The 22,850-nt window shown below is 60.2% G+C and overlaps 4 protein-coding genes across 4 annotated transcripts; 1 reads left to right on the top strand and 3 right to left on the bottom strand.

Moving 5' to 3' along the window:
* Nucleotides 1-210: 210 nt before the first annotated feature.
* Nucleotides 211-1,447, bottom strand: LOC120505547 (protein phosphatase 1 regulatory subunit 3C-B-like). The gene has a single exon (XM_039716211.1). The coding sequence runs from the start codon at nucleotides 1,413-1,415 to the stop codon at nucleotides 570-572; it is 846 nt and encodes a 281-aa protein (XP_039572145.1). The 5' UTR covers nucleotides 1,416-1,447; the 3' UTR covers nucleotides 211-569.
* GINS4 (GINS complex subunit 4) lies at nucleotides 1,322-7,092 on the bottom strand. The gene is made up of 8 exons (XM_039716222.1): nucleotides 6,771-7,092; nucleotides 6,522-6,608; nucleotides 6,146-6,259; nucleotides 5,644-5,741; nucleotides 5,236-5,324; nucleotides 4,855-4,945; nucleotides 4,663-4,767; nucleotides 1,322-1,458 (listed from the first exon to the last, which is right to left on the bottom strand). The coding sequence occupies exons 1-7, from the start codon at nucleotides 6,855-6,857 to the stop codon at nucleotides 4,671-4,673; spliced, it is 663 nt and encodes a 220-aa protein (XP_039572156.1). The 5' UTR covers nucleotides 6,858-7,092; the 3' UTR covers nucleotides 1,322-1,458; nucleotides 4,663-4,670.
* Nucleotides 7,093-8,359: 1,267 nt separating this feature from the next.
* Nucleotides 8,360-13,271, bottom strand: GOLGA7 (golgin A7). Its single transcript, XM_039716236.1, has 5 exons — nucleotides 13,076-13,271; nucleotides 11,792-11,944; nucleotides 11,495-11,596; nucleotides 10,393-10,456; nucleotides 8,360-9,571 (listed from the first exon to the last, which is right to left on the bottom strand). Exons 1-4 carry the CDS (start codon nucleotides 13,184-13,186, stop codon nucleotides 10,409-10,411), a joined length of 414 nt encoding a protein of 137 aa, XP_039572170.1. The 5' UTR covers nucleotides 13,187-13,271; the 3' UTR covers nucleotides 8,360-9,571; nucleotides 10,393-10,408.
* A 77-nt stretch (nucleotides 13,272-13,348) lies between these two features.
* On the top strand, nucleotides 13,349-18,577 carry LOC120505239 (collagen alpha-1(I) chain-like). Its single transcript, XM_039715554.1, has one exon. It carries the CDS (start codon nucleotides 13,349-13,351, stop codon nucleotides 18,575-18,577), a length of 5,229 nt encoding a protein of 1,742 aa, XP_039571488.1.
* The last annotated feature ends 4,273 nt before the right edge of the window (nucleotides 18,578-22,850 follow it).

The raw sequence follows: 22,850 nt of genomic DNA, 5'->3' as shown, positions 1-22,850 counted from the left end.
CGCGCCGCCAGGGGGCGCCCGCGCGGGCTCCCTCCCGCCCGCTGAGGGCTCCGGCCCGCCCGCCCCCGGTATGGCAGAGCAGGAGGCAGGAGGCGCGGAACGCCGTCACTTTATNGGCCGCGCCGCCAGGGGGCGCCCGCGCGGGCTCCCTCCCGCCCGCTGAGGGCTCCGGCCCGCCCGCCCCCGGTATGGCAGAGCAGGAGGCAGGAGTCGCGGAACGCCGTCACTTTATTAACTCCCCGGTACAGCACCAACCGCCCGAGGCACCCCGCCGCTCCTGGCCCGGTGAGCCCCTCGCGGGAGGCCCCAGCTGCCGCCTCCACACAAGGCACTTGGGCAGCGCCGGCCTGCAGCCTGCCCCGCTCCCGTGTTGCCCTGAGATCCTACACGCAGGAGGTATTTCAAGCAGCAGCTTCCAGCCTCTGTAGTGAAGAAGCTTCTGCAGCGACTGGCAGCTGCTCGTGGAGCAGCAGGCAGTGAAGGAGCTAACAACACCGTGAGCAGCATCTTCTGCAGCTGAGCCCTCCCCAGAGATCGGGACAGGGAGGGCACCTACATGTCTCCCCACACTACCAATAAGGAGCCCGTGTCTCTGACTGCCGCCAGGTCTGCAGGTGGGAAAGGACCAGAGCAGCAGCCCCAGAGGTGCCAAGGTGCTCCCAGGCCCTGCTGGCACTCTTCACAGCACAGGAGGCAGAGTGGATCGTGCCCACGTGGCAGATCTTGTAGTTCTTGCCATGGTTGTTGTCCCAGTGGGTCTTTTGTCCACACTGGAAGGAGATGCAGAACTCTGCGCCCCTGTGGGAGATGGATGGCTTGGGCAGGGTGAGCTCAAAAGAGAAGATGTCCATGTCAGCTGAGCCATAGGTGCTGTGCATGTACTGGCAAGGGATGTCCCTGAAGCTCTTCCAGCCATCAAAGGTGATGCGGACCATCACTTTCTTCTCGTACTCGATGTTCCTAACCTTCACTGTCCCCGACAGAGCGCGGCCCTGGATCAGACAGCTCTCCAGGCAGACAAAGTTGCTGTGCAGGCTGTTGCGGAAAGCCACGTAGTTTGCAGAGGGCTGTGGGAAGTCCAGCACGTACCTGCACGCTTCCCTCGGTCGGAAACAGGCCAGGTCTGACAGGGCATGCTGCAAATCACAGAGGTCCTCCTCAATCTTTGAGAAGAAGCGGACAGCCGTCAGCGAGAGCCCTTTCATATCAGCAAACACGACCTGCTTCTTCTTCTTCTGGCCCTTGGAGCCCTTGTCTCGCCGCTCTGGCTCGGGTTCTGCGCTCAGCTTCTGGTTGAGACAGGATCGGAGGGGTTTGCGGCCTCGGCTGCCCCGCAGCTCCTCGTAGGAGTTCAGCAGCTTGCGGATGGGGGGCGAACGGCTCAAGCAGAGCCGCACGGCCAGGTCCACGGGCATGGCTGGGGGGGCGACAGCCCGCCCGCTGCACACCTGGAAAACCCTAGGGACGAAGAGGAGGGGGTCAGGCGGCGTGGCCCCGGCGAGCCCCCCGCCCCACCCGGCCCGGCCCCGCTCACTCGCCGCAGCTCATCCCGCCCGCTCCGCTCCGCTCCCGCCGCGGCGGCTCCGCCGCAATGGAGCCGCGCGAGCGCCCGCCGCCGGGACACCCCGCGCCAGCCAATCAGCACCGCCCCGCGCTCCCGGGCGGCCAATGGGAACGGAGGGTCCCGCCTCGCCCCGCCCCCTCGGGGGCTGCGCTCGTCCCGGTACCGGCGGCACCGCGTCCCGCAGAGCCGGCGGCACCGCGTCCCGCAGAGCCGGTGGTACCGGGCCCAGCGGCACCGAGGCCCGGAGAGCCGGCGGTACCGGGCCCAGCGGTACCGAGTCCCGGAGAGCCGGCGGTACCGGGCCCAGCGGTACCGAGTCCCGGAGAGCCGGCGGTACCGAGGCCCGGCGGCACCGAGTCCCGCAGAGCCGGCGGCACCGCGTCCCGCAGAGCCGACGGTACCGAGGCCCGGAGAGCCGACGGTACCGCGTCCCGCAGAGCCGGCGGTACCGGGCCCAGCGGCACCGAGTCCCGGAGAGCCGGCGGTACCGAGGCCCGGCGGCACCGAGTCCCGCAGAGCCGGCGGCACCGAGTCCCGGCGGCACCGAGTCCCGGAGAGCCGGCGGTACCCGGCCCGGCCCGGGGAGAGGACACAGCGCAGCCTCGCACTGTGCCACGCAGGGCCAGCAGGGAAACAGCGCAGAAATGGGTCCTGGCACCGGAAAAACACGATTATTTTTGGAGGACAGCAGCTGTGCAACTGTCAACAGCTCTGGGAGAAAGGGGAGTTGTGTTCCTCTTACCTAGTAATTAATGGGCGAGGTTTGAATTGGTTTCATACAGCCCTTTTCAGAGATTTCTCCAAATCTATTCTGGATTTAATCTATTCTAGATCAAATCCAATCTCCAAGCTATTTTCCAGGGTGTCTAAGCAGAGAAAAGCCCAGACCAACCTCTACCAACTCAGAGGCTTTTTCCCCTATATGTGTGCACTGAAGGAGATTTGCTCACACCAAGCACGCAAGGGACAGTGTGGTGTCCCTTGTAGTCAAAATCACCCTCACTGTTCAGGTCACATGTGACTCCTTGACAGTAAAGACTGTCACCTAAATCAGATCACCCCTGCCTTGTTCTCCTTGCTAATCTCCCCAGAGCTGTCTAGCCATTTATGTTAAGCAGCCCTGATTGTTCCTGCTGACAGCACAGATTTTCATCAGCTCATGGCACAGCTGACTGACCTACCAGTATTTCTACCTGGCTCTCCATCACCACCATGTCTGAACGGCTGCAGCACAATGCAAGACACCTCTCACAGGATGGCCAAAGTGAGCTTGAACCCAGTGCCCAGCTGGCAAAAACATGATGCAAAAACAAGCTTTCAACACATCATCTCGGGCTGACAATTCAAACCCCAACTTCAGCGACCTGGGGCAGCCAACACAAACATGAGTCCTCCCAGCAATGAAAGCAGTTGTCCCCACTTTTTTCTTGTCCCCATGAGAGCAGTTCTGGCTCAGGCAGGGAAATTGCAGCTCAGCATCAGTGCCCTCCCTGTGACCCCTTCCACCATCCACCTACTCTGTGTTCAGAGCTGATCACTACATAACCCAAGCTATTTCCACCCAGGGGAGAGCAGAGAACCAGGAATGTATTTGACATCAAGTTTAACAGCAGAACCCATGGAAAATGGAAAAGCTGCCCCTACTCCACCCATTCTGTCCCAGCAGCACAAATTAATGTGCACTGCTGTGTCTTCCCCTTCTGAAGGGGCAAACCAAAACCATAATTTTCTCAATCAAGTTGTGGACACTTCATCCAGGATAGAGCAGAGAAGCAGTGTTAGCAGTTACACAGATGTCCTGGTCATGGAAGTCATGGAAAGACACAAAAGCAGGTAGCGTTTTCAGGTGTGCCACAACCTGAAAACTGACAGGAGCCTGACTGATCTCAGCCTGCTAGAGCCATGTCCACTCTCCTGGCTGCCTGTGAAGGCACAGCCATGTGCTGCAAGCTCCAGAGATGAGCTACACCAAAGGCACTCCGGAAAGCACCAGGTCAGTTCAAGTTCAGCCACCAGAAGAGGACAGATGCCCCTGTGCTGCAGCCACGTGACATGCAGTGACAAGCACAAGCTGTCTGGACAAGCATTCAGTCAGATGAACAGGGCCAAGGAGAAAGCCTGCAGACGTGCCACCTGCACACTCCTCAGGCACACCCTGTGGAGCACGCTTCCACAGCAGCAGATTAACAAGGATTTAGTCTGGAAGCTTCAGTCACCTCTGTGAAGTTGTCTGGCTGTAAATACAGGCAGGGCACAGTTCACAAGCCCTTCCTGGGAGGCTGTCCAGAGGAATATGCTACTGATTCCTAAGGATTAAACCCAGCCCCCTCTTAATGTCTATACTTGAAAGAATCTTCTTTACCTAAATGGATTAATTAGGAAGACTATAAACCACACATGCAAAGCCACTCACACTACAAGATGCCCTGTGTCACCCCCAGCCTTGCAGAGGAAGATGCTCCCAGACATCTCTCAGCAGGGAACAGAAACCCTGCCCTGAAGAACACAAGGCCCTGTCTGCCCACGCACTCAACAGGCTCTGAGGTACCACACAACACCCCGAGGCCTGCATGGGGCAGCACAACCAGAGGAGCTTTTGCTTTGTGTGACCAGCAAAAATGAACTGTGTGTCCCACTTCCCTTAGCAATGGTTTCTGCAGAAAGGAGTCTGACAGTCTGCTCTCACAAATGCAACCTGAAGCTGCACCCTCACCCTCTGCAGGGAGGGTATTCACATGACACACAGCAGAAACTGCTTTCTCCTGAGTCCATGACCACAGTTGTTCCATTTCAGTGATGCCACTGCTCTTAAACAAGGCAGCTACACACTGAATCTTTCCAGACACTGCCCTGTGACACAGCCTGACCTCACCCAGCAATGCCACTGTAAGGACTGCTGGGAATGTCACAAGCAACCAGGAGCCTGATGAGCTGTGGGGTTCATGAACACCTCTGCTGTACAACACCGTGGTACTCACCTCCAGTGCCCTGTGCTCTGCCTGCCATGCCAGCGGGCACCCAGCCCCACGGGGAGCTCCTGGCAGCCCCACAGAGGCGGGGTGGCCGGGGGAGATGGTGTGGCAGCACCAGGCACTTACCTGTCCCCTCAGATGAGCTGCACAGCTCCAGAGGCCACCAGAGGGGCCACGGTTCTGTAGCGGATCAGGTGCTGTGAGCCCTCCTCCAGGTTGATGGCATATTCCCTGCAGAGACAGCAGGGCGTGAGCTGCAGCCCCCAGTGACAGTGACACTGAGTGGCACCTGTGCCACAGGCAGAAATGCCCACCTACCTCTGCTCGTCTGTCTCTGGCTCCACCAGGATGTTCTCCTGCCGCTCCAGCACCCTCAGGAACACAAAGGAGTCCAGGTTGGGCTTTGGAACTGCAGACAGATTGGGAGCACAAGCTCAGCACTTACTTATGCTCCTCTGGCAGGGAACAAACTTACACCAGACCCTTCCAACCAGATGTGTGTGCTCAGCCTCAGTGCAAGACAGGACTTGGCAGCAGGGGCCAGCAGGATCCCCTGGCAGCAGCATGGAACCACGTTACAACATTATCACCACACCACCTTTGCTTCAGCTGAGGACTAGCCCTTACATTTGGGGCTTTCCCCACACTTCCACCTGCTTCTACAATTTTCAGATTACCCCAGAGGCTGGAGAGACTCACCTGACTTTAGGAGAGACACTTTCTGCAGGTTAGGTGGCATGTGTTTTAGGGCCACGTTTTTCAGGTAAGCCTCTGTGTTTGCCATGTACCTGAAACAAAACAGTGAAGTATTGAGCTGGTTAATCAGATACAAATCTGCAGGGAGAGTATTGACACAAAACAAGAGTAAGAGACAGCTCCTCATGCCATGGGCACATCCAAAGACAGGCCCTTGGCCTACCCTGGTAACTCAAAGTCACCAGAGTTATTTTCAGTTCCTTTCTTTCCCACAAGGAAACCTCCTGGTAAGACACACTGATTCTTATTTCAAATCTGTTTAAGGCTCACAGTCTCAAGAAAACTTCAGCAAAACAGGTAAGTTTCTATAACCTATAAAAGGGGAGGAAGATACATTGAAAACCTACTCACTCTTTAGCAAAAGCAAATTCCTCTGGTGATAAAATGGAGGGCTCCCCTTCAGCTCGAGACTTCTCCTTCTCCAGGATGTGGGGAAAAAACTTCTCTATCTAATATTGGAACACAACCCAACAGAATGATACAGATCTCTCCCACGAGTTCAGTGTTTAAAGCCCCACTCTCCACGGGATTCCCTACGAGCTGGCAAGCAGGCCTGCCCAAATCCCTGCTCCTGAACTGTGACACCACATGGGATCACCAAGCAGCAGGACACAGGCACAGCAGGACAGCACCCAGCTCTGCCACCCCAGGCTCACATGAAGCAAGCAGCACCCACAATATTGTGACCAACACTGCTGTGATTTCCTTCATTACAATCCCAGTGTGTCCAATAAATTAATGTGAGTTATATTTCAGAGAACATGCTTTAATTAAGTGCAGGAAGGCCTGTGTGGGTAAAAACCCCTCCTGAAATGACCCTTTTTCACCCTCTGGGCTGCACAGCAAGCTCTACCTTCACCAGTCGACACCTGAGGTAGCTGCTGAGCACGTAACGGATCCTCTCGATCTCCATGTGATGAACGCTGACCTTCAGGTCTCCCCTCTTCGCCCGTTTCAGGTTGGCTTCCTGCAAGAAAAAGCAACAACAAATCAAACGCTCAAAACACCAAACACAAAGAAACAGAGGAAGTCTGGAATACAGAACCCACAAACCCAGACTGCGGCTGCTTTGATGACCCAAAGCACGCTGCCTCCTTTCCAAGGCAAGCTCAAAGAAGAAGTTTTGGCTCAGACAGGGAAGCCCGGAGCTCTCAGAGGGACTCGGGCTCGTCTCTGCCTCAGCAGGCAGGGCCTGCCCGCAGCACCCGGGCCGGCAGAACCGAGCCTACCATATGGTCCAGCTGCTCCACCACGCACTCCACGACTTCAGGTTTACTCTCCAGCAGCTCCGGAGCAAATTTCTCGTTCAGCCAGGCCTGAAAGAAGGCGCGCTGTCAGTGAAAGCGAGCACGGCCTCAGCGACGCTGCTGAGGGGAAAACACGGCCACGGCCCCGCCGCTCGGTATCGGCCGCGCTGCGCCCAGCACCGCCCGGCTCGCCCGGCCCCAGCCCGTCGGTGCAGCCCGCGGCAGCGGTACCTGCTCCAGGCTGTGGATCAGCTGTGCCGGGGTGAGCACCAGCTCCTCGCTGTCGCCGTCCGAGTCGCCGCCGGTCGCGGCCGCCATCGCTCCCGCCAAGCGCCACGGCGCATGCGCGCAGCCCGGGGCCGCGGATGGGGAACCGCGCTGCGGGCACTTGGCCAATCGGGAAACGGAGTGGGATTGAAAGAGGGATCTTTTTCGGCCAATCAGAACGCAGATTGGAGCTGCCGCTGCTGCCGCGGCCAATCAGAAGGCGGATTGAAATAAAGCTGTTTGGCCAATCACGGGGCGCACGCTTTTCCAGCCAATCAGGAAGCGGATGCAGCTCTCTCGGAAGCCAGGAGGCGGCTCGGGCTGCAGCCGCCTCCACCAATCAGGGAGCGGCGTCAAGCCAATGATTCTGGGCCAATGAGGAGGCGCAGTGAGGCTGCAGCCGTTTGAGCCAATCAGGGCTCAGCAGGTTGGACACAGCCGGGCACCGGCCGGGCACCGAGCACGGGGGGCCAGAGCCACGGAGCCCGGGCACAGGGACACAGCCGGGCACCAGGTGGAACCAGAGCCACAGAGCCCGGGCACAGGGACACAGCCGGGCACAGGCTGGGCACCGAGCACGGGGAGCCAGAGCCACGGAGCCCGAGCACAGGGACACAGCCGGGCACCGAGCACGGGGGGCCAGAGCCACGGAGCCCGGGCACAGGGACACAGCCGGGCACCAGGTGGAACCAGAGCCACAGAGCTCTGGCACAGCACCCAGCCAGGCACTGGGTGGGCACTGAGCATGGTGGAGCCATAGCCGCAGAGCCTGAACACAGCTCCCAGCACCAGGTGGGCACTGGCCATGATGGAGCTGGAACCATGGAACCTGGGCACAGCCCTCAGCCAGGCACCAAGTAGGCACTGAGCATGGTGGAGCCAGAGCCATGGAGCCTGGGCACAGGGACACAGCCAACCCCTGGTGGAGCCATACCCACAGAGCTTGGACACAGCCAGGCATCAGGTGGGCACTGGCCATGATGGAACCATAGCCATGGAATCTGGACACAGCCCCCAGCCAGGCTCCAGGTGGCCACTGACCCTGCTGCAGCCAGAGCCACAGAGCCTGGGCACAATCCCCAGCCAGGCACCAGGTGGGCACTGCCCTGCTGCAGCCATGCCCCTGCAGCCTGGGCACAGGGACACAGTCAGGCCCTGGTGGAGCCATGCCCACAGAGCCTGGGCACGGCTCCCAGCCATGCCCACAGAGCCCGGGCACTGCCCCCAGCCCTGCCCCCAGAGCCCAGGCACTGCCCCCAGCCCTGCCCCTGCAGCCTGGGCACTGCCCCTGCAGCCCGGGCACTGCCCCCAGCCCTGCCCCTGCAGCCTGGGCACTGCCCCTGCAGCCCGGGCACTGCCCCCAGCCCTGCCCCTGCAGCCCGGGCACTGCCCCCAGCCCTGCCCACAGAGCCTGGGCACTGCCCCTGCAGCCCGGGCACTGCCCCCAGCCCTGCCCACAGAGCCTGGGCACTGCCCCCAGCCCTGCCCCGTGCGGTTCCAGCCGCCCCCAGCCCGGCGCTCTGGGGTCACCCCCAGCCCAGAACACGCCTGCACACAGTTTAAGAAAAGGTTTACTGATCCATCAGTACTTCTGCCCATATTGCAACAGCTGTGAAAGGCAAACACTGTTACAGTTTAGAAAAAACAAATTTATACAATGAAAATATTAATCAAATCTCAACCCCCCCAGTGGCTGAGGAATGAGCCTGGAGTTCCATGTCCAGAATTAGCACCTGCAGCACCACCACCAACCAAGCCAGCCCCTCCACCAAAGTGTCTCCTCTGAACTCCTGAGTTCCTGCCACACCTGGGCTCTGACATGGGCAAAGGATGTGAGAGAAAGGATTCAGCCAGCTTGGAGTGTGGGGAATTCACTCGTGCAGGTACTGCTGAGCAATGCACGGGGACGCTGAGGGATGCACAGCTCAGCTCCTCAGCGTGTGCCAGAGACAGAATTAAGAAATCCATCTTACACAGTATCTTACAGTTTGTCAAATCAATGTTTTCCTATAAATTATATGTAAGAAATCCATAAAGAAACAGTTTTACACTTCACATGTTAATCAGAGAAGGGTGGGAATCGTTATTTTGATTGGCTCAGCATCCACTTTACTGTGCTCACTGTTTCATGAGTGACCAGGCCCCTCTTGTGAGCACTGATGGGGCCAACACCAGCACAGACACGGGGGCAGAAAAACCACCAGGGTTAAAGTCTGGCTACAGCCCCCTCCCCCAGGGATAACCCAGACCTTAACTCAAGGAACATTTTCCCTTCTGGTTTTCCACAAGGACGGTGCCTTGAGTCACTCCTCACTGGAAGAGGCACTGTGTATCTCTGCACTCTTACACTGGGCTGGAGGGAAATTGCCAGCTTTGAGCTGGAGCTTTCCAAAGCCCAACTGACACACAGAAGGGTTTAAGAACCAGGGATGAACAGCACTGCACTTACAGGACTAAAACAAACCTCTGCTGGGCTGAGAGCCCCATTTCTTTCAGGAGACAACACAGCTTTACCACTTCTGCCTTTTCTTGAGAAAAAAACAAAATAAAAAACAAAAGAAACAAAAATGAAAAAGTGATCCTGTTGCTTCCAAATCTACTGCAAAGTGGATGCTGACCAGCTAGGTCACCCCCTGGGGAGCAGTTTGAGGAAGTTAGTCCTTGTAGTAGATGGCACTGTGGATCTGGCAGCAGAGAAAGGAATGATGCTCTAAAGTAGGAGGTAGGGGAACCTTGGTACAGCAAGTCCACCGGTGAGCTTTCATCTAGAAAAGAAGTTTCACAGGCTTAGGAACTCCTCCTGAGTCACACCAAAAGCTCCCCTACACAAACCTTTCTACAGCTGCAGCAAGAGGAGCAAGTTACCATGGGTTGTGAGCAGAACCCAGAGCTCTTGATTCCATTTGTCCAAACAAAAAAAAAAAAAAAGACCTTTACTATTTATTTCTTTGGCATAAATATTTCCCACTCTTTCCTGCATATCCTGCCAACAATCTGGACTTAACACTCCCATCCCAGCACCTAACACAAGGGAGCCAGTCCCAGTGTCCTTTCCAAAAGCAAAGGCACAGGCAGTGATTTTGGTGCTCTGCACTGGATACAATTAGCAGCAGCTCCAGTCCTGTGAACGCTCCTCACTTTGTGAGGTGCCCCACAGCATCCAGAGAACTGAGAGCCTCTCAGCAGAGCTGTGCAAGGCTGCTGGGCCCTCTTAACCAAAAGCATCACAAGTAAAGACATCAGCATGATAACCAGAACAGCAGCCCACTGAAAAACTGCAGCAAGAAGGCTCTGTGTGCTAGAGTACACCCAGAGTCCATCTTTTACTGACCTGAGAAGAATTTTGGATATAATACAGCACAAGTTAGCATATTTACACAACCAAGACTCAAATTTCTCTTCTCTCTTCAGCAACATGCTGCCCTTTACTGATATTTTTACTTCCAAAAAGAGCTGGTCCATACAGGATTTGTGTGAACAGTCTTTGATTTCATACAAGGGTGGGATAAACTGACAGCATGACAGCACCCAGTGCCCTGAGCACAGAAAGATGTTGAGATTGATCTGAGATAAGGGTAATGTGTACCTGAGACTCCACAGTTTTATCTTCCACTGGTCAAACCTCTGTCTTCATAAATGGTAATTTCAATCTGCACAGAAAAGCTGTTAGGGAAATATACTATAAAAGACTATGAAAACATACCCAGAAAAAGACAGAAAACATTAAGATGATGGGATTTTTGATATCTTAGCTGTCTAAAGGCAGTCCCAGAGCTCCAAAGGGAACAGTCTATGTGAGATGTTTCATCAGGCTCCCAGCCCAGGGCCTGCACAGGAACTCAGTGCTGTGTGGGCTTGAGCCTTGCCCCCCTGCTAAATTTTGGGGAAGGCTGTGCACCAAGCAAAACAGTTAATACTGCTAATAAGTCACTACCAAGCTGAAAATGCTTTTACTCAAGTTGAATGTTTTGTTTGTTTGCTTTTGGTTTTTTTCCCAGAAGGTGTATGCACAATGGAAAACACACTGAGAAAACAGGAGTCGTGTAGGTGACAGCTCTGAGCTATGTGGACAAGGCCACAGAAAACCCAGCTGCAAGGAATTAGCCTTATCATACATTCAGTTGGGTTCCAAGTTGCTGTGGTTTCATTATTTCCAAAGAAAGATATGTTACTCATTATATTTCCCCATTTGTTATGAGAGGTCTTTACAACTTCAGGCAATAACCACATAAAATGTCTGCAGTGTGGCTCAACAGCTGAAAAAAGGGTTGAATAAGCCACAAGAGCAAGTGCTGGGCAAAATCTTCACCAGAACCTGAGCTGAGGGTTAATAATTTAATATTTAATTAATTAACAGCCAGGTCTTGTTCTCACAACATCAGTTTCTGTCCTGCCAACATGGTCACTTCTTCCCCCAGTCAGAAAAGCAGCATTTCTGGAGTTACTGGAATAGAGGAAGGATCTCAAGTGCTCCTTCCAGGCACTCACAAAGGATGGGTTCCACATCTTCATGGGCTTTCCATGTACCAAATTTAACAACTGAAACCTGCCTGGGGCCAGGACACAACAAAGAGCAACAAAACCAATCACTGATTGTACATCAAAAATCAAGCAGGAGCAGGGGTGCCTCACTGAGGCAAAGCAGGAGCACAGGGCAGGAGGCAAGGCCAGAAGCCACACAAGGATACAACTCTTAATCCTCTTTCGATGGGGTCTGTCAGCAGAAGGCCCTGAGGAGCGTAGATCTTCTCATTCTGTTCCTGAATGAACTTTGCAATTTTCTTTAGAACCTGGTGAGGAAACAGCACAGAGGACACGGCTGTGACAACAGCAGAAATAACAGCCACAACTGGTCTGGTGGCTCCACAGGAGTCAGGGTGACCCCCAGGGGACCCAAACTGACCAGCACCACACAGAACCTGCACCAAAACACAGGAAACCCACCAAGAACCAAGCACCAGCACGAAGGGGAAGCAGGCCCATACCTTTTCATAGTGTGTCTCCATGCACAGGAAGATGGTGTAGGCAGTCAGGCAGGCGAGGCAGCCCTCCAGGTAAGACTGGCCCCCGAGCTTTTCAGCTTCTGCGTAGAGGTTGTTCAGCGTCCGGACTGTCTCCTCAAACTGCTGCCTGTCAATCTGCAGGAGAAGCACGTGGGGCTGTCAGGGGCACGGCTCAGAACTGCCCAGGGATCACCTGCACTGTGCTCAGAGGCACAGGGCCTAAGCAAATTCAGCTGTGCAAAAACTGCAATTCAGCTGTGGAAAACTGCAATTCAACTCTGCAACAAGCAGAACTGGCACACAGGGATGTGCTGGGTTACAACGACCAGGCACAGAGCTGCAGTTCTTTATCAGACACCTGGGTCTAACAGGCTGGGCCAGGGACACAAAACCATTCAGAGCCTAAGAAAATGCACAATTCAGATGTGAAAAAACTGGAATTGGCACACAGGGATGTGCTGGGTTACAATGACCAGGCACAAACCTGCAGCTCTTTGTCAGATACCTGAATCTAACAGGCTGGGGCTGAACTCAAACACAACGGGGACACAGAACCAGTCAGAGCCCAAGCAAATGTGAAATTCAGATGTGAAAAAACCAGAATTTGCACACAGGGATGTGCTGGGTTGCAAGGAACAGGCACAAACCTGCAGCTCTTTGTCAGACACCTGGGTCTAACAGGCTGGGGCTGAACTCAAACACAAGGGGGACACAAAACCAGTCAGAGCCTAAGCAAATTCAACTGTGAAAAACTGCAATTCAGCTGTGAAAAACTGCAATTCAACTCTGCAAAAAGCAGAATTGGCACACAGGGATGTGCTGGGTTACAAGGAACAGCCACAGAGAGGGCTCTCCACACCCACAGTGCCTCGGTGCTGCTGCAGGGCTGACCAAACACCCAACACAGGAGCGGGGAAGAGGAAAAAGCCGAGTGAGGGAAGGAAAATGGGGTAGGAAGGCGTGTTTGTCTGACTGCACCACATCTGACAGCACCGACCGAAAGGGAAGTACTTAAAAAAACATTTGTGAGGCCTCGGCAGCACGGGCAGGATTGCAGGGGACAGCACAATGCCCTGAGAGCACGGAGCGGGCTCCGTGCTCAGACACAACCGGGACCGGCCGCAGACCGGGGCACGGCGGAGGAACCGCGCACCGGCGCTGCCCCGCCCTCGGGGGAACCCGCGCAACCGGCTCCGAGCGGGGCAACGCCACCCGGGAGCAGGCCCGTGAGGCCCGGTGCGCCCGCCCCGGCCCGCCCCGCCTCACCCGGTTCTCCAGCTCGGCGGGGAACTTGCTCTGGAACTGGCAGCGCGTCCCACCGCTGTAGTCGCGCTGGATGAACACCTTGCCCGCCACCGGCGCCTGCTGCGGCCTCATCGCGCCGCCGCCCCGTCCGCTCCGCTCCGCCGCCCGCCCGCACTTACGGCTGTCGCAAAACCGACGCCAGGCTCCGGCTGAGGGCGGAAGTGCCGCCGGGCGCCACGAGGCGCGGCAGTGCGCAGGCGTGGCCGCGGAGGCCGCAGGGCGGCGGGAGCGCGCATGCGCAAAAGCACACCTATCCGATTGGGTTTACCGCTCACCTCAGCACACAGGACACACAGCCCTCTCATTGGCACCGGCGCTGTTCCAGGGCCCGGCGTTGTGCCAGGGTCCGCGGGCGCTGTCCGGCTCCCCCCCCCGGCCGTACTTGGTACCGCCCGTGGTACCACACCGGCCCCGCCGCTGTCCCGGGGCCCGCGGGCACCGGCGCTGTTCCAGAGCCCGGCGTTGTGCCAGGGTCCGTGGGCGCTGTCCGGCTCCCCCCCCCGGCCCTACTTGGTACCGCCCGTGGTACCACACCGGCCCCGCCGCTGTCCCGGGGCCCGCGGGCACCGGCGCTGTTCCAGAGCCCGGCGTTGTGCCAGGGTCCGTGGGCGCTGTCCGGCTCCCCCCCCCGGCCCTACTTGGTACCGCCCGTGGTACCACACCGGCCCCGCCGCTGTCCCGGGGCCCGCGGGCACCGGCGCTGTTCCAGAGCCCGGCGTTGTGCCAGGGTCCGTGGGCGCTGTCCGGCTCCCCCCCCCGGCCCTACTTGGTACCGCCCGTGGTACCACACCGGCCCCGCCGCTGTCCCGGGGCCCGCGGGCACCGGCGCTGTTCCAGAGCCCGGCGTTGTGCCAGGGTCCGTGGGCGCTGTCCGGCTCCCCCCCCCGGCCCTACTTGGTACCGCCCGTGGTACCACACCGGCCCCGCCGCTGTCCCGGGGCCCGCGGGCACCGGCGCTGTTCCAGAGCCCGGCGTTGTGCCAGGGTCCGTGGGCGCTGTCCGGCTCCCCCCCCCGGCCCTACTTGGTACCGCCCGTGGTACCACACCGGCCCCGCCGCTGTCCCGGGGCCCGCGGGCACCGGCGCTGTTCCAGAGCCCGGCGTTGTGCCAGGGTCCGTGGGCGCTGTCCGGCTCCCCCCCCCGGCCCTACTTGGTACCGCCCGTGGTACCACACCGGCCCCGCCGCTGTCCCGGGGCCCGCGGGCACCGGCGCTGTTCCAGAGCCCGGCGTTGTGCCAGGGTCCGTGGGCGCTGTCCGGCTCCCCCCCCCGGCCCTACTTGGTACCGCCCGTGGTACCACACCGGCCCCGCCGCTGTCCCGGGGCCCGCGGGCACCGGCGCTGTTCCAGAGCCCGGCGTTGTGCCAGGGTCCGTGGGCGCTGTCCGGCTCCCCCCCCCGGCCCTACTTGGTACCGCCCGTGGTACCACACCGGCCCCGCCGCTGTCCCGGGGCCCGCGGGCACCGGCGCTGTTCCAGAGCCCGGCGTTGTGCCAGGGTCCGTGGGCGCTGTCCGGCTCCCCCCCCCGGCCCTACTTGGTACCGCCCGTGGTACCACACCGGCCCCGCCGCTGTCCCGGGGCCCGCGGGCACCGGCGCTGTTCCAGAGCCCGGCGTTGTGCCAGGGTCCGTGGGCGCTGTCCGGCTCCCCCCCCCGGCCCTACTTGGTACCGCCCGTGGTACCACACCGGCCCCGCCGCTGTCCCGGGGCCCGCGGGCACCGGCGCTGTTCCAGAGCCCGGCGTTGTGCCAGGGTCCGTGGGCGCTGTCCGGCTCCCCCCCCCGGCCCTACTTGGTACCGCCCGTGGTACCACACCGGCCCCGCCGCTGTCCCGGGGCCCGCGGGCACCGGCGCTGTTCCAGAGCCCGGCGTTGTGCCAGGGTCCGTGGGCGCTGTCCGGCTCCCCCCCCCGGCCCTACTTGGTACCGCCCGTGGTACCACACCGGCCCCGCCGCTGTCCCGGGGCCCGCGGGCACCGGCGCTGTTCCAGAGCCCGGCGTTGTGCCAGGGTCCGTGGGCGCTGTCCGGCTCCCCCCCCCGGCCCTACTTGGTACCGCCCGTGGTACCACACCGGCCCCGCCGCTGTCCCGGGGCCCGCGGGCACCGGCGCTGTTCCAGAGCCCGGCGTTGTGCCAGGGTCCGTGGGCGCTGTCCGGCTCCCCCCCCCGGCCCTACTTGGTACCGCCCGTGGTACCACACCGGCCCCGCCGCTGTCCCGGGGCCCGCGGGCACCGGCGCTGTTCCAGAGCCCGGCGTTGTGCCAGGGTCCGTGGGCGCTGTCCGGCTCCCCCCCCCGGCCCTACTTGGTACCGCCCGTGGTACCACACCGGCCCCGCCGCTGTCCCGGGGCCCGCGGGCACCGGCGCTGTTCCAGAGCCCGGCGTTGTGCCAGGGTCCGTGGGCGCTGTCCGGCTCCCCCCCCCGGCCCTACTTGGTACCGCCCGTGGTACCACACCGGCCCCGCCGCTGTCCCGGGGCCCGCGGGCACCGGCGCTGTTCCAGAGCCCGGCGTTGTGCCAGGGTCCGTGGGCGCTGTCCGGCTCCCCCCCCCGGCCCTACTTGGTACCGCCCGTGGTACCACACCGGCCCCGCCGCTGTCCCGGGGCCCGCGGGCACCGGCGCTGTTCCAGAGCCCGGCGTTGTGCCAGGGTCCGTGGGCGCTGTCCGGCTCCCCCCCCCGGCCCTACTTGGTACCGCCCGTGGTACCACACCGGCCCCGCCGCTGTCCCGGGGCCCGCGGGCACCGGCGCTGTTCCAGAGCCCGGCGTTGTGCCAGGGTCCGTGGGCGCTGTCCGGCTCCCCCCCCCGGCCCTACTTGGTACCGCCCGTGGTACCACACCGGCCCCGCCGCTGTCCCGGGGCCCGCGGGCACCGGCGCTGTTCCAGAGCCCGGCGTTGTGCCAGGGTCCGTGGGCGCTGTCCGGCTCCCCCCCCCGGCCCTACTTGGTACCGCCCGTGGTACCACACCGGCCCCGCCGCTGTCCCGGGGCCCGCGGGCACCGGCGCTGTTCCAGAGCCCGGCGTTGTGCCAGGGTCCGTGGGCGCTGTCCGGCTCCCCCCCCCGGCCCTACTTGGTACCGCCCGTGGTACCACACCGGCCCCGCCGCTGTCCCGGGGCCCGCGGGCACCGGCGCTGTTCCAGAGCCCGGCGTTGTGCCAGGGTCCGTGGGCGCTGTCCGGCTCCCCCCCCCGGCCCTACTTGGTACCGCCCGTGGTACCACACCGGCCCCGCCGCTGTCCCGGGGCCCGCGGGCACCGGCGCTGTTCCAGAGCCCGGCGTTGTGCCAGGGTCCGTGGGCGCTGTCCGGCTCCCCCCCCCGGCCCTACTTGGTACCGCCCGTGGTACCACACCGGCCCCGCCGCTGTCCCGGGGCCCGCGGGCACCGGCGCTGTTCCAGAGCCCGGCGTTGTGCCAGGGTCCGTGGGCGCTGTCCGGCTCCCCCCCCCGGCCCTACTTGGTACCGCCCGTGGTACCACACCGGCCCCGCCGCTGTCCCGGGGCCCGCGGGCACCGGCGCTGTTCCAGAGCCCGGCGTTGTGCCAGGGTCCGTGGGCGCTGTCCGGCTCCCCCCCCCGGCCCTACTTGGTACCGCCCGTGGTACCACACCGGCCCCGCCGCTGTCCCGGGGCCCGCGGGCACCGGCGCTGTTCCAGAGCCCGGCGTTGTGCCAGGGTCCGTGGGCGCTGTCCGGCTCCCCCCCCCGGCCCTACTTGGTACCGCCCGTGGTACCACACCGGCCCCGCCGCTGTCCCGGGGCCCGCGGGCACCGGCGCTGTTCCAGAGCCCGGCGTTGTGCCAGGGTCCGTGGGCGCTGTCCGGCTCCCCCCCCCGGCCCTACTTGGTACCGCCCGTGGTACCACACCGGCCCCGCCGCTGTCCCGGGGCCCGCGGGCACCGGCGCTGTTCCAGAGCCCGGCGTTGTGCCAGGGTCCGTGGGCGCTGTCCGGCTCCCCCCCCCGGCCCTACTTGGTACCGCCCGTGGTACCACACCGGCCCCGCCGCTGTCCCGGGGCCCGCGGGCACCGGCGCTGTTCCAGAGCCCGGCGTTGTGCCAGGGTCCGTGGGCGCTGTCCGGCTCCCCCCCCCGGCCCTACTTGGTACCGCCCGTGGTACCACACCGGCCCCGCCGCTGTCCCGGGGCCCGCGGGCACCGGCGCTGTTCCAGAGCCCGGCGTTGTGCCAGGGTCCGTGGGCGCTGTCCGGCTCCCCCCCCCGGCCCTACTTGGTACCGCCCGTGGTACCACACCGGCCCCGCCGCTGTCCCGGGGCCCGCGGGCACCGGCGCTGTTCCAGAGCCCGGCGTTGTGCCAGGGTCCGTGGGCGCTGTCCGGCTCCCCCCCCCGGCCCTACTTGGTACCGCCCGTGGTACCACACCGGCCCCGCCGCTGTCCCGGGGCCCGCGGGCACCGGCGCTGTTCCAGAGCCCGGCGTTGTGCCAGGGTCCGTGGGCGCTGTCCGGCTCCCCCCCCCGGCCCTACTTGGTACCGCCCGTGGTACCACACCGGCCCCGCCGCTGTCCCGGGGCCCGCGGGCACCGGCGCTGTTCCAGAGCCCGGCGTTGTGCCAGGGTCCGTGGGCGCTGTCCGGCTCCCCCCCCCGGCCCTACTTGGTACCGCCCGTGGTACCACACCGGCCCCGCCGCTGTCCCGGGGCCCGCGGGCACCGGCGCTGTTCCAGAGCCCGGCGTTGTGCCAGGGTCCGTGGGCGCTGTCCGGCTCCCCCCCCCGGCCCTACTTGGTACCGCCCGTGGTACCACACCGGCCCCGCCGCTGTCCCGGGGCCCGCGGGCACCGGCGCTGTTCCAGAGCCCGGCGTTGTGCCAGGGTCCGTGGGCGCTGTCCGGCTCCCCCCCCCGGCCCTACTTGGTACCGCCCGTGGTACCACACCGGCCCCGCCGCTGTCCCGGGGCCCGCGGGCACCGGCGCTGTTCCAGAGCCCGGCGTTGTGCCAGGGTCCGTGGGCGCTGTCCGGCTCCCCCCCCCGGCCCTACTTGGTACCGCCCGTGGTACCACACCGGCCCCGCCGCTGTCCCGGGGCCCGCGGGCACCGGCGCTGTTCCAGAGCCCGGCGTTGTGCCAGGGTCCGTGGGCGCTGTCCGGCTCCCCCCCCCGGCCCTACTTGGTACCGCCCGTGGTACCACACCGGCCCCGCCGCTGTCCCGGGGCCCGCGGGCACCGGCGCTGTTCCAGAGCCCGGCGTTGTGCCAGGGTCCGTGGGCGCTGTCCGGCTCCCCCCCCCGGCCCTACTTGGTACCGCCCGTGGTACCACACCGGCCCCGCCGCTGTCCCGGGGCCCGCGGGCACCGGCGCTGTTCCAGAGCCCGGCGTTGTGCCAGGGTCCGTGGGCGCTGTCCGGCTCCCCCCCCCGGCCCTACTTGGTACCGCCCGTGGTACCACACCGGCCCCGCCGCTGTCCCGGGGCCCGCGGGCACCGGCGCTGTCCCGGGGTCCGCCGCTGCCCTGAGGCTTGCGCCATCCTGTGGCCCGTGGGCACCGGCGCTGTTCCAGAGCCCGGCGTTGTGCCAGGGTCCGCGGGCACCGGCGCCTGGCGCTGTCCGGCTCCCCCCTGGCCGTACTTGGTACCGCCCGTGCCCTCAGGCACCGGCCCCGCCGCTGTCCCGGATATTTATCTGTGACTTTTCTGAATAACTCAAGTCCAGTGCACAGGTTAAGCTCTCTAGGAGTGTTTAACTACTGGGAAAATATTCAGGTGATTAGAACTGTCGTTCCTCTGCTGCTGTGAGAGCAAATCCGAGGTGTTGAGCAGGCACTGACTCTTCATGGGCACGGTGTTTTCCAGCCTGACCAAGCACACACTCGTGGCTCTTAGAGGAGACAAAAGCTTTGAAACAAAGTCTTTCAGGCCACCTAATGCAGTAGAGATGTAAGAGGACAAATCAAATTTACAGACGTGGCTTAGATTGGGAGATATACTCTCAAAGCCAATTTGTGTCATTTTATTCTAAGATTCTAAGTCAGAGGTCCCTGTATGGTTTGAATTAGGTTGGGACAGGGGTATTCTGCAAAGTCAGATCTGGAGAAGTTTTTATTCAGGGCATTTGAAATTGAGTAGGGGCCATCCAGCATTTCTGTAATACTCTCAAATAAAACATTCCAGAACACAAACTTCCATGTGACAAAGAAAATTATGAATACCTCAAAATGGAGATCTCTATCTTGTAGTAAATATTGAGGAACAGGATTTCGTATGTGTATCAAAAGAGAAAGTGAGAATTTCAGAGGGTGCTGCTTTCAAAATAACAATTTTAAAAACCCAAAGAACAGAAGGAAGCTCTACCAAAAGCAGCAAGAAGACCTCGGCAGCACTGAGTTAGTTAATGGCTGGACTCGGTGATCCTAGAGGTCTTTTCCAACCTTGGTGATTGTGTGATTCTAAGACTATTTCGGCAGAGGGATAAGCCCCTGGCTCCCACTGCTGAGCTCAGCTGCCAGAAAAGTTCCCCGGGAAGTAGCACAATCTTTGTTTGGTCATTAAAGCAGAAAAAGAGAGAGGGAATCTTAGGAAATGCTTGAAACGATTAGGTGATCTTAACTCTAAGGAGCTAAACAAATGCAAAGCAATTCCCCCCTCAGCCCCTCGTGCTACTGTAGAATGTAATCTCATTTCTAAACACACAATTACAGAAAATAAAAAGAAAAGAAAAGAATAATTAATTTCTGCTTCCTCATGCAAATCCTCTGACCAATCATTTAGGGATCAGGGGCAATTCAGCTTCTTGTGCAAATTCCAAACTGAAGGCCTGAAAAAAACCTAAGTGAATGGATTTACTTTTCTAAGAACCAGAATTAACAAAGGTTCCATTTTCCATGCTTATGTGCCTGGCCAGACAGCCCTTGCTGACAAGCTCTCAAAAAACATGTGTTGGCCTGTTGAAAAGGCCCCAGTGTTGACTGACAGACAATTGAAGTGACAAATTGTTTCATTGTACTTGGCAGGGAGAGCGCTGTATTAGATAATTATGGCGAGGAGGGAAGCGCCGGGTCACAGGTCAGAAGACACGTCTGACCCTGTTTTCTGAAAGCCCTGAAAGGAGCCCACGCCCGGCAGAGCAGCGTGGGGCTGCTGGCTGCTGCTCCTTCCGCTGGGCTGATTAGGAGCTAACGAGCACGGAGTGGGGAGTCCTGGCTCCCAGGACGGGTGTGTGGCTCTCAGGATGGGTGTGTGGCTCCCAGAAGGGGTGTGTGGCTCCCAGGATGGGTACATGGCTCCTAAAAGGGGTGTGTGGCTCCCAAGATGGGTGTGTGGCTGTCAGGAAAGGTGTGCGGCTCCCAAGACGGGTGTGCAGCTCTCAGGATGGGTTTGTGGCTCCCAGGATGGGTGTGTGCCTCCCAGGACATGTTTGTGGCTCCCAGGATGGATGTGTGGCTCCCAGAAGGGGTGTGTGGCTGTCAGGAAAGGTGTGCAGCTCTCAGGATGGGTTTATGGCTCCCAGGATGGGTGTGTGGCTCCCAAGATGGGTGTGCAGCTCTCAGGAAAGGTGTGTGGCTCTCAGGAAAGGTGTGTGGCTGTCAGGATGGGTTTATGGCTCCCAGAACGGCAGCTCTCAGGATGGGTTTGTGGCTCCCAGGATGGGTGTGTGCCTCCCAGGACATGTTTGTGGCTCCCAGGATGGATGTGTGGCTCTCAGGACAGGTACATGGCTCCTAGAACAGGTGTGTGGCTCCCAAGATGGGTGTATGGCTCCCAGAATAGGTGTGTAGCTCTCAAGATGGCCATGTGGCTCCCAGGACACGTTTGTGGCTCCCAGGACACGTCTGTGGCTCCCAGGATGGCCGTGTGGCTCCCAGGACACGTCTGTGGCTCCCAGGATGGCTCTGTGCCTCCCAGAGGGATGTGTGGCTCCCCGGATGGCCGTGTGGCTCCCAGGACACGTCTGTGGCTCCCAGGATGGCTCTGTGCCTCCCAGAGGGATGTGTGGCTCCCCGGATGGCCGTGTGGCTCCCAGGACACGTCTGTGGCTCCCAGGATGGCTCTGTGCCTCCCAGAAGGGATGTGTGGCTCCCAGGATGGCCGTGTGGCTCCCAGGACACGTCTGTGGCTCCCAGGACACGTTTGTGCCTCCCCAGCAGCACCCACCACCCCTCGCTGGCTCCGGGGAGCACTGGCAGCTGCCTTCAGCAGAACGTTGGGACACTCCCACCTTTCAAGCAGCACCAGACCCCTGTGAGCACCTCAGCAGTGTGTGCTCTGAGCTGGCAGGGAAAAGCACCGTGTCTGGCCCTGATTGCTGTGCCAGGCACTTGGGCACTGGCACCTTCCCTTGCCAGCCTGCAAATGCCAGCAGGAGCAGCCCCACCCCACCAGGGCCTGGGGTTTTTTTTTTGCAGGCTACACCAGAGTACAGCTAATAGTTATTGCAGCTTCTCTCCTGCCACAGAAATAAAATATGGCATGGAATCACAGCACAGCTACTCCATTGAGAGCAATGCTGCACTGAGTAATACCAATAATTCAAAACAGATGAGCCAAAGGCTCGAGCACTATGGGCTCAGTATCCCAGTCTGCCCTGACCCCTGGAATTCGCTGAAAGTTACCTTGAGACTCGCCAGAACTCTTTTGTAACTTCTGTGAGGGTTATTTATTGCAAAGTCATAAATATTTGCTATGGATTTTCTCCATCAATCTACAAAATGAATTAGGTTAGAAAAAAATGTATGTACTTGGATTTTGGGCATGTGTTTCCCAGGCAGGGGAGAAAGCATTGGATCTCCATTGTGCAGAAGAGGGGCTGCTGCAGAGCTTTGGGCTCTGCTGCCTGCACTAATTAATTCCCTTCCACAAACAGTTTAAAATGCACAGTACAATTGAGAAAGGGGGAAGGGAGGAAAGAGATTCTTCTTTAAATCTCTTTTAAAAGCTTTCATAAGATTATTTATGGAGAAAGGAAAATTCTGTTTCCCTCTCCTCCTTCCCAGACACCCTGCCAGTCCATTAAAACCCTGAGAGGCAGCATGGTGTCCCCCAGGGAATCACCCTTAAGTCAAAGTCTACCTCAGAAGCCAGCACTGGCAGCTGGATGTGGGGATGGAAGGAGGGTGCCCAGGCTCCTCTCTTTCCATCCCAAGGCAAAGCTGTCTTGGGGCAAAGCCACCCCATTTTTTCACTGTTAAAAAGAGGAGGGAGAGCAGGACTTGCCTTGCCTTTCTCTTAAGTTTTTCAACAAGTTTTTATTCAGAAAAGCACTTAAATGAGACCTTAACTTTGAGGATACTACAGTAGAATTTGAGCATAGGTGGATGCTGTACCTGGTGGTGAGGGGGTGACAGTGACAAGTGGGGTAAGTTCTTCCCCCAGAGGCTGCTCAGAGCAGTGGTCACAGAGCAGTGGTCACAGCCCCAAGCCTGCCAGAGCTCAAGTGTTTGGACAAGGCTCTCAGGCACAGGGTGGGATCCTCAGACACATGAGCAAGGGCCAGGAGTTGGACTTTGATGATCCCTGTGTGATGATCCCTTCTAATTAAGCCTCCAGGGTCCTGCACCTTTTCAGCCACTGTCAGGTGACTGCACGGGGCCTGGCAGCCTGTGTTTCCAGACAGCAATTCACACACAGTCCTGCACTCCTACAGCTGGTCATCCTGCCACCAACAGCTCCTGAAAAGCTTTGCATGAATGAGCTGATCTAGCTTTGTTTCTGCTCCCGTGCTTTGCCCTTTACCCTTTGGCCTTTGCCCAGCTCTGTGGCCACAGGAGCAAGGGTCTGGCCACAGATGACTGCA

This window comes from Passer montanus, unplaced genomic scaffold (assembly GCF_014805655.1).
Source record: "Passer montanus isolate IOZ18808 unplaced genomic scaffold, ASM1480565v1 scaffold101, whole genome shotgun sequence".
NCBI classification, from domain to species: domain Eukaryota; kingdom Metazoa; phylum Chordata; class Aves; order Passeriformes; family Passeridae; genus Passer; species Passer montanus.
This window is presented reverse-complemented; position numbering and strand designations above follow the sequence as displayed.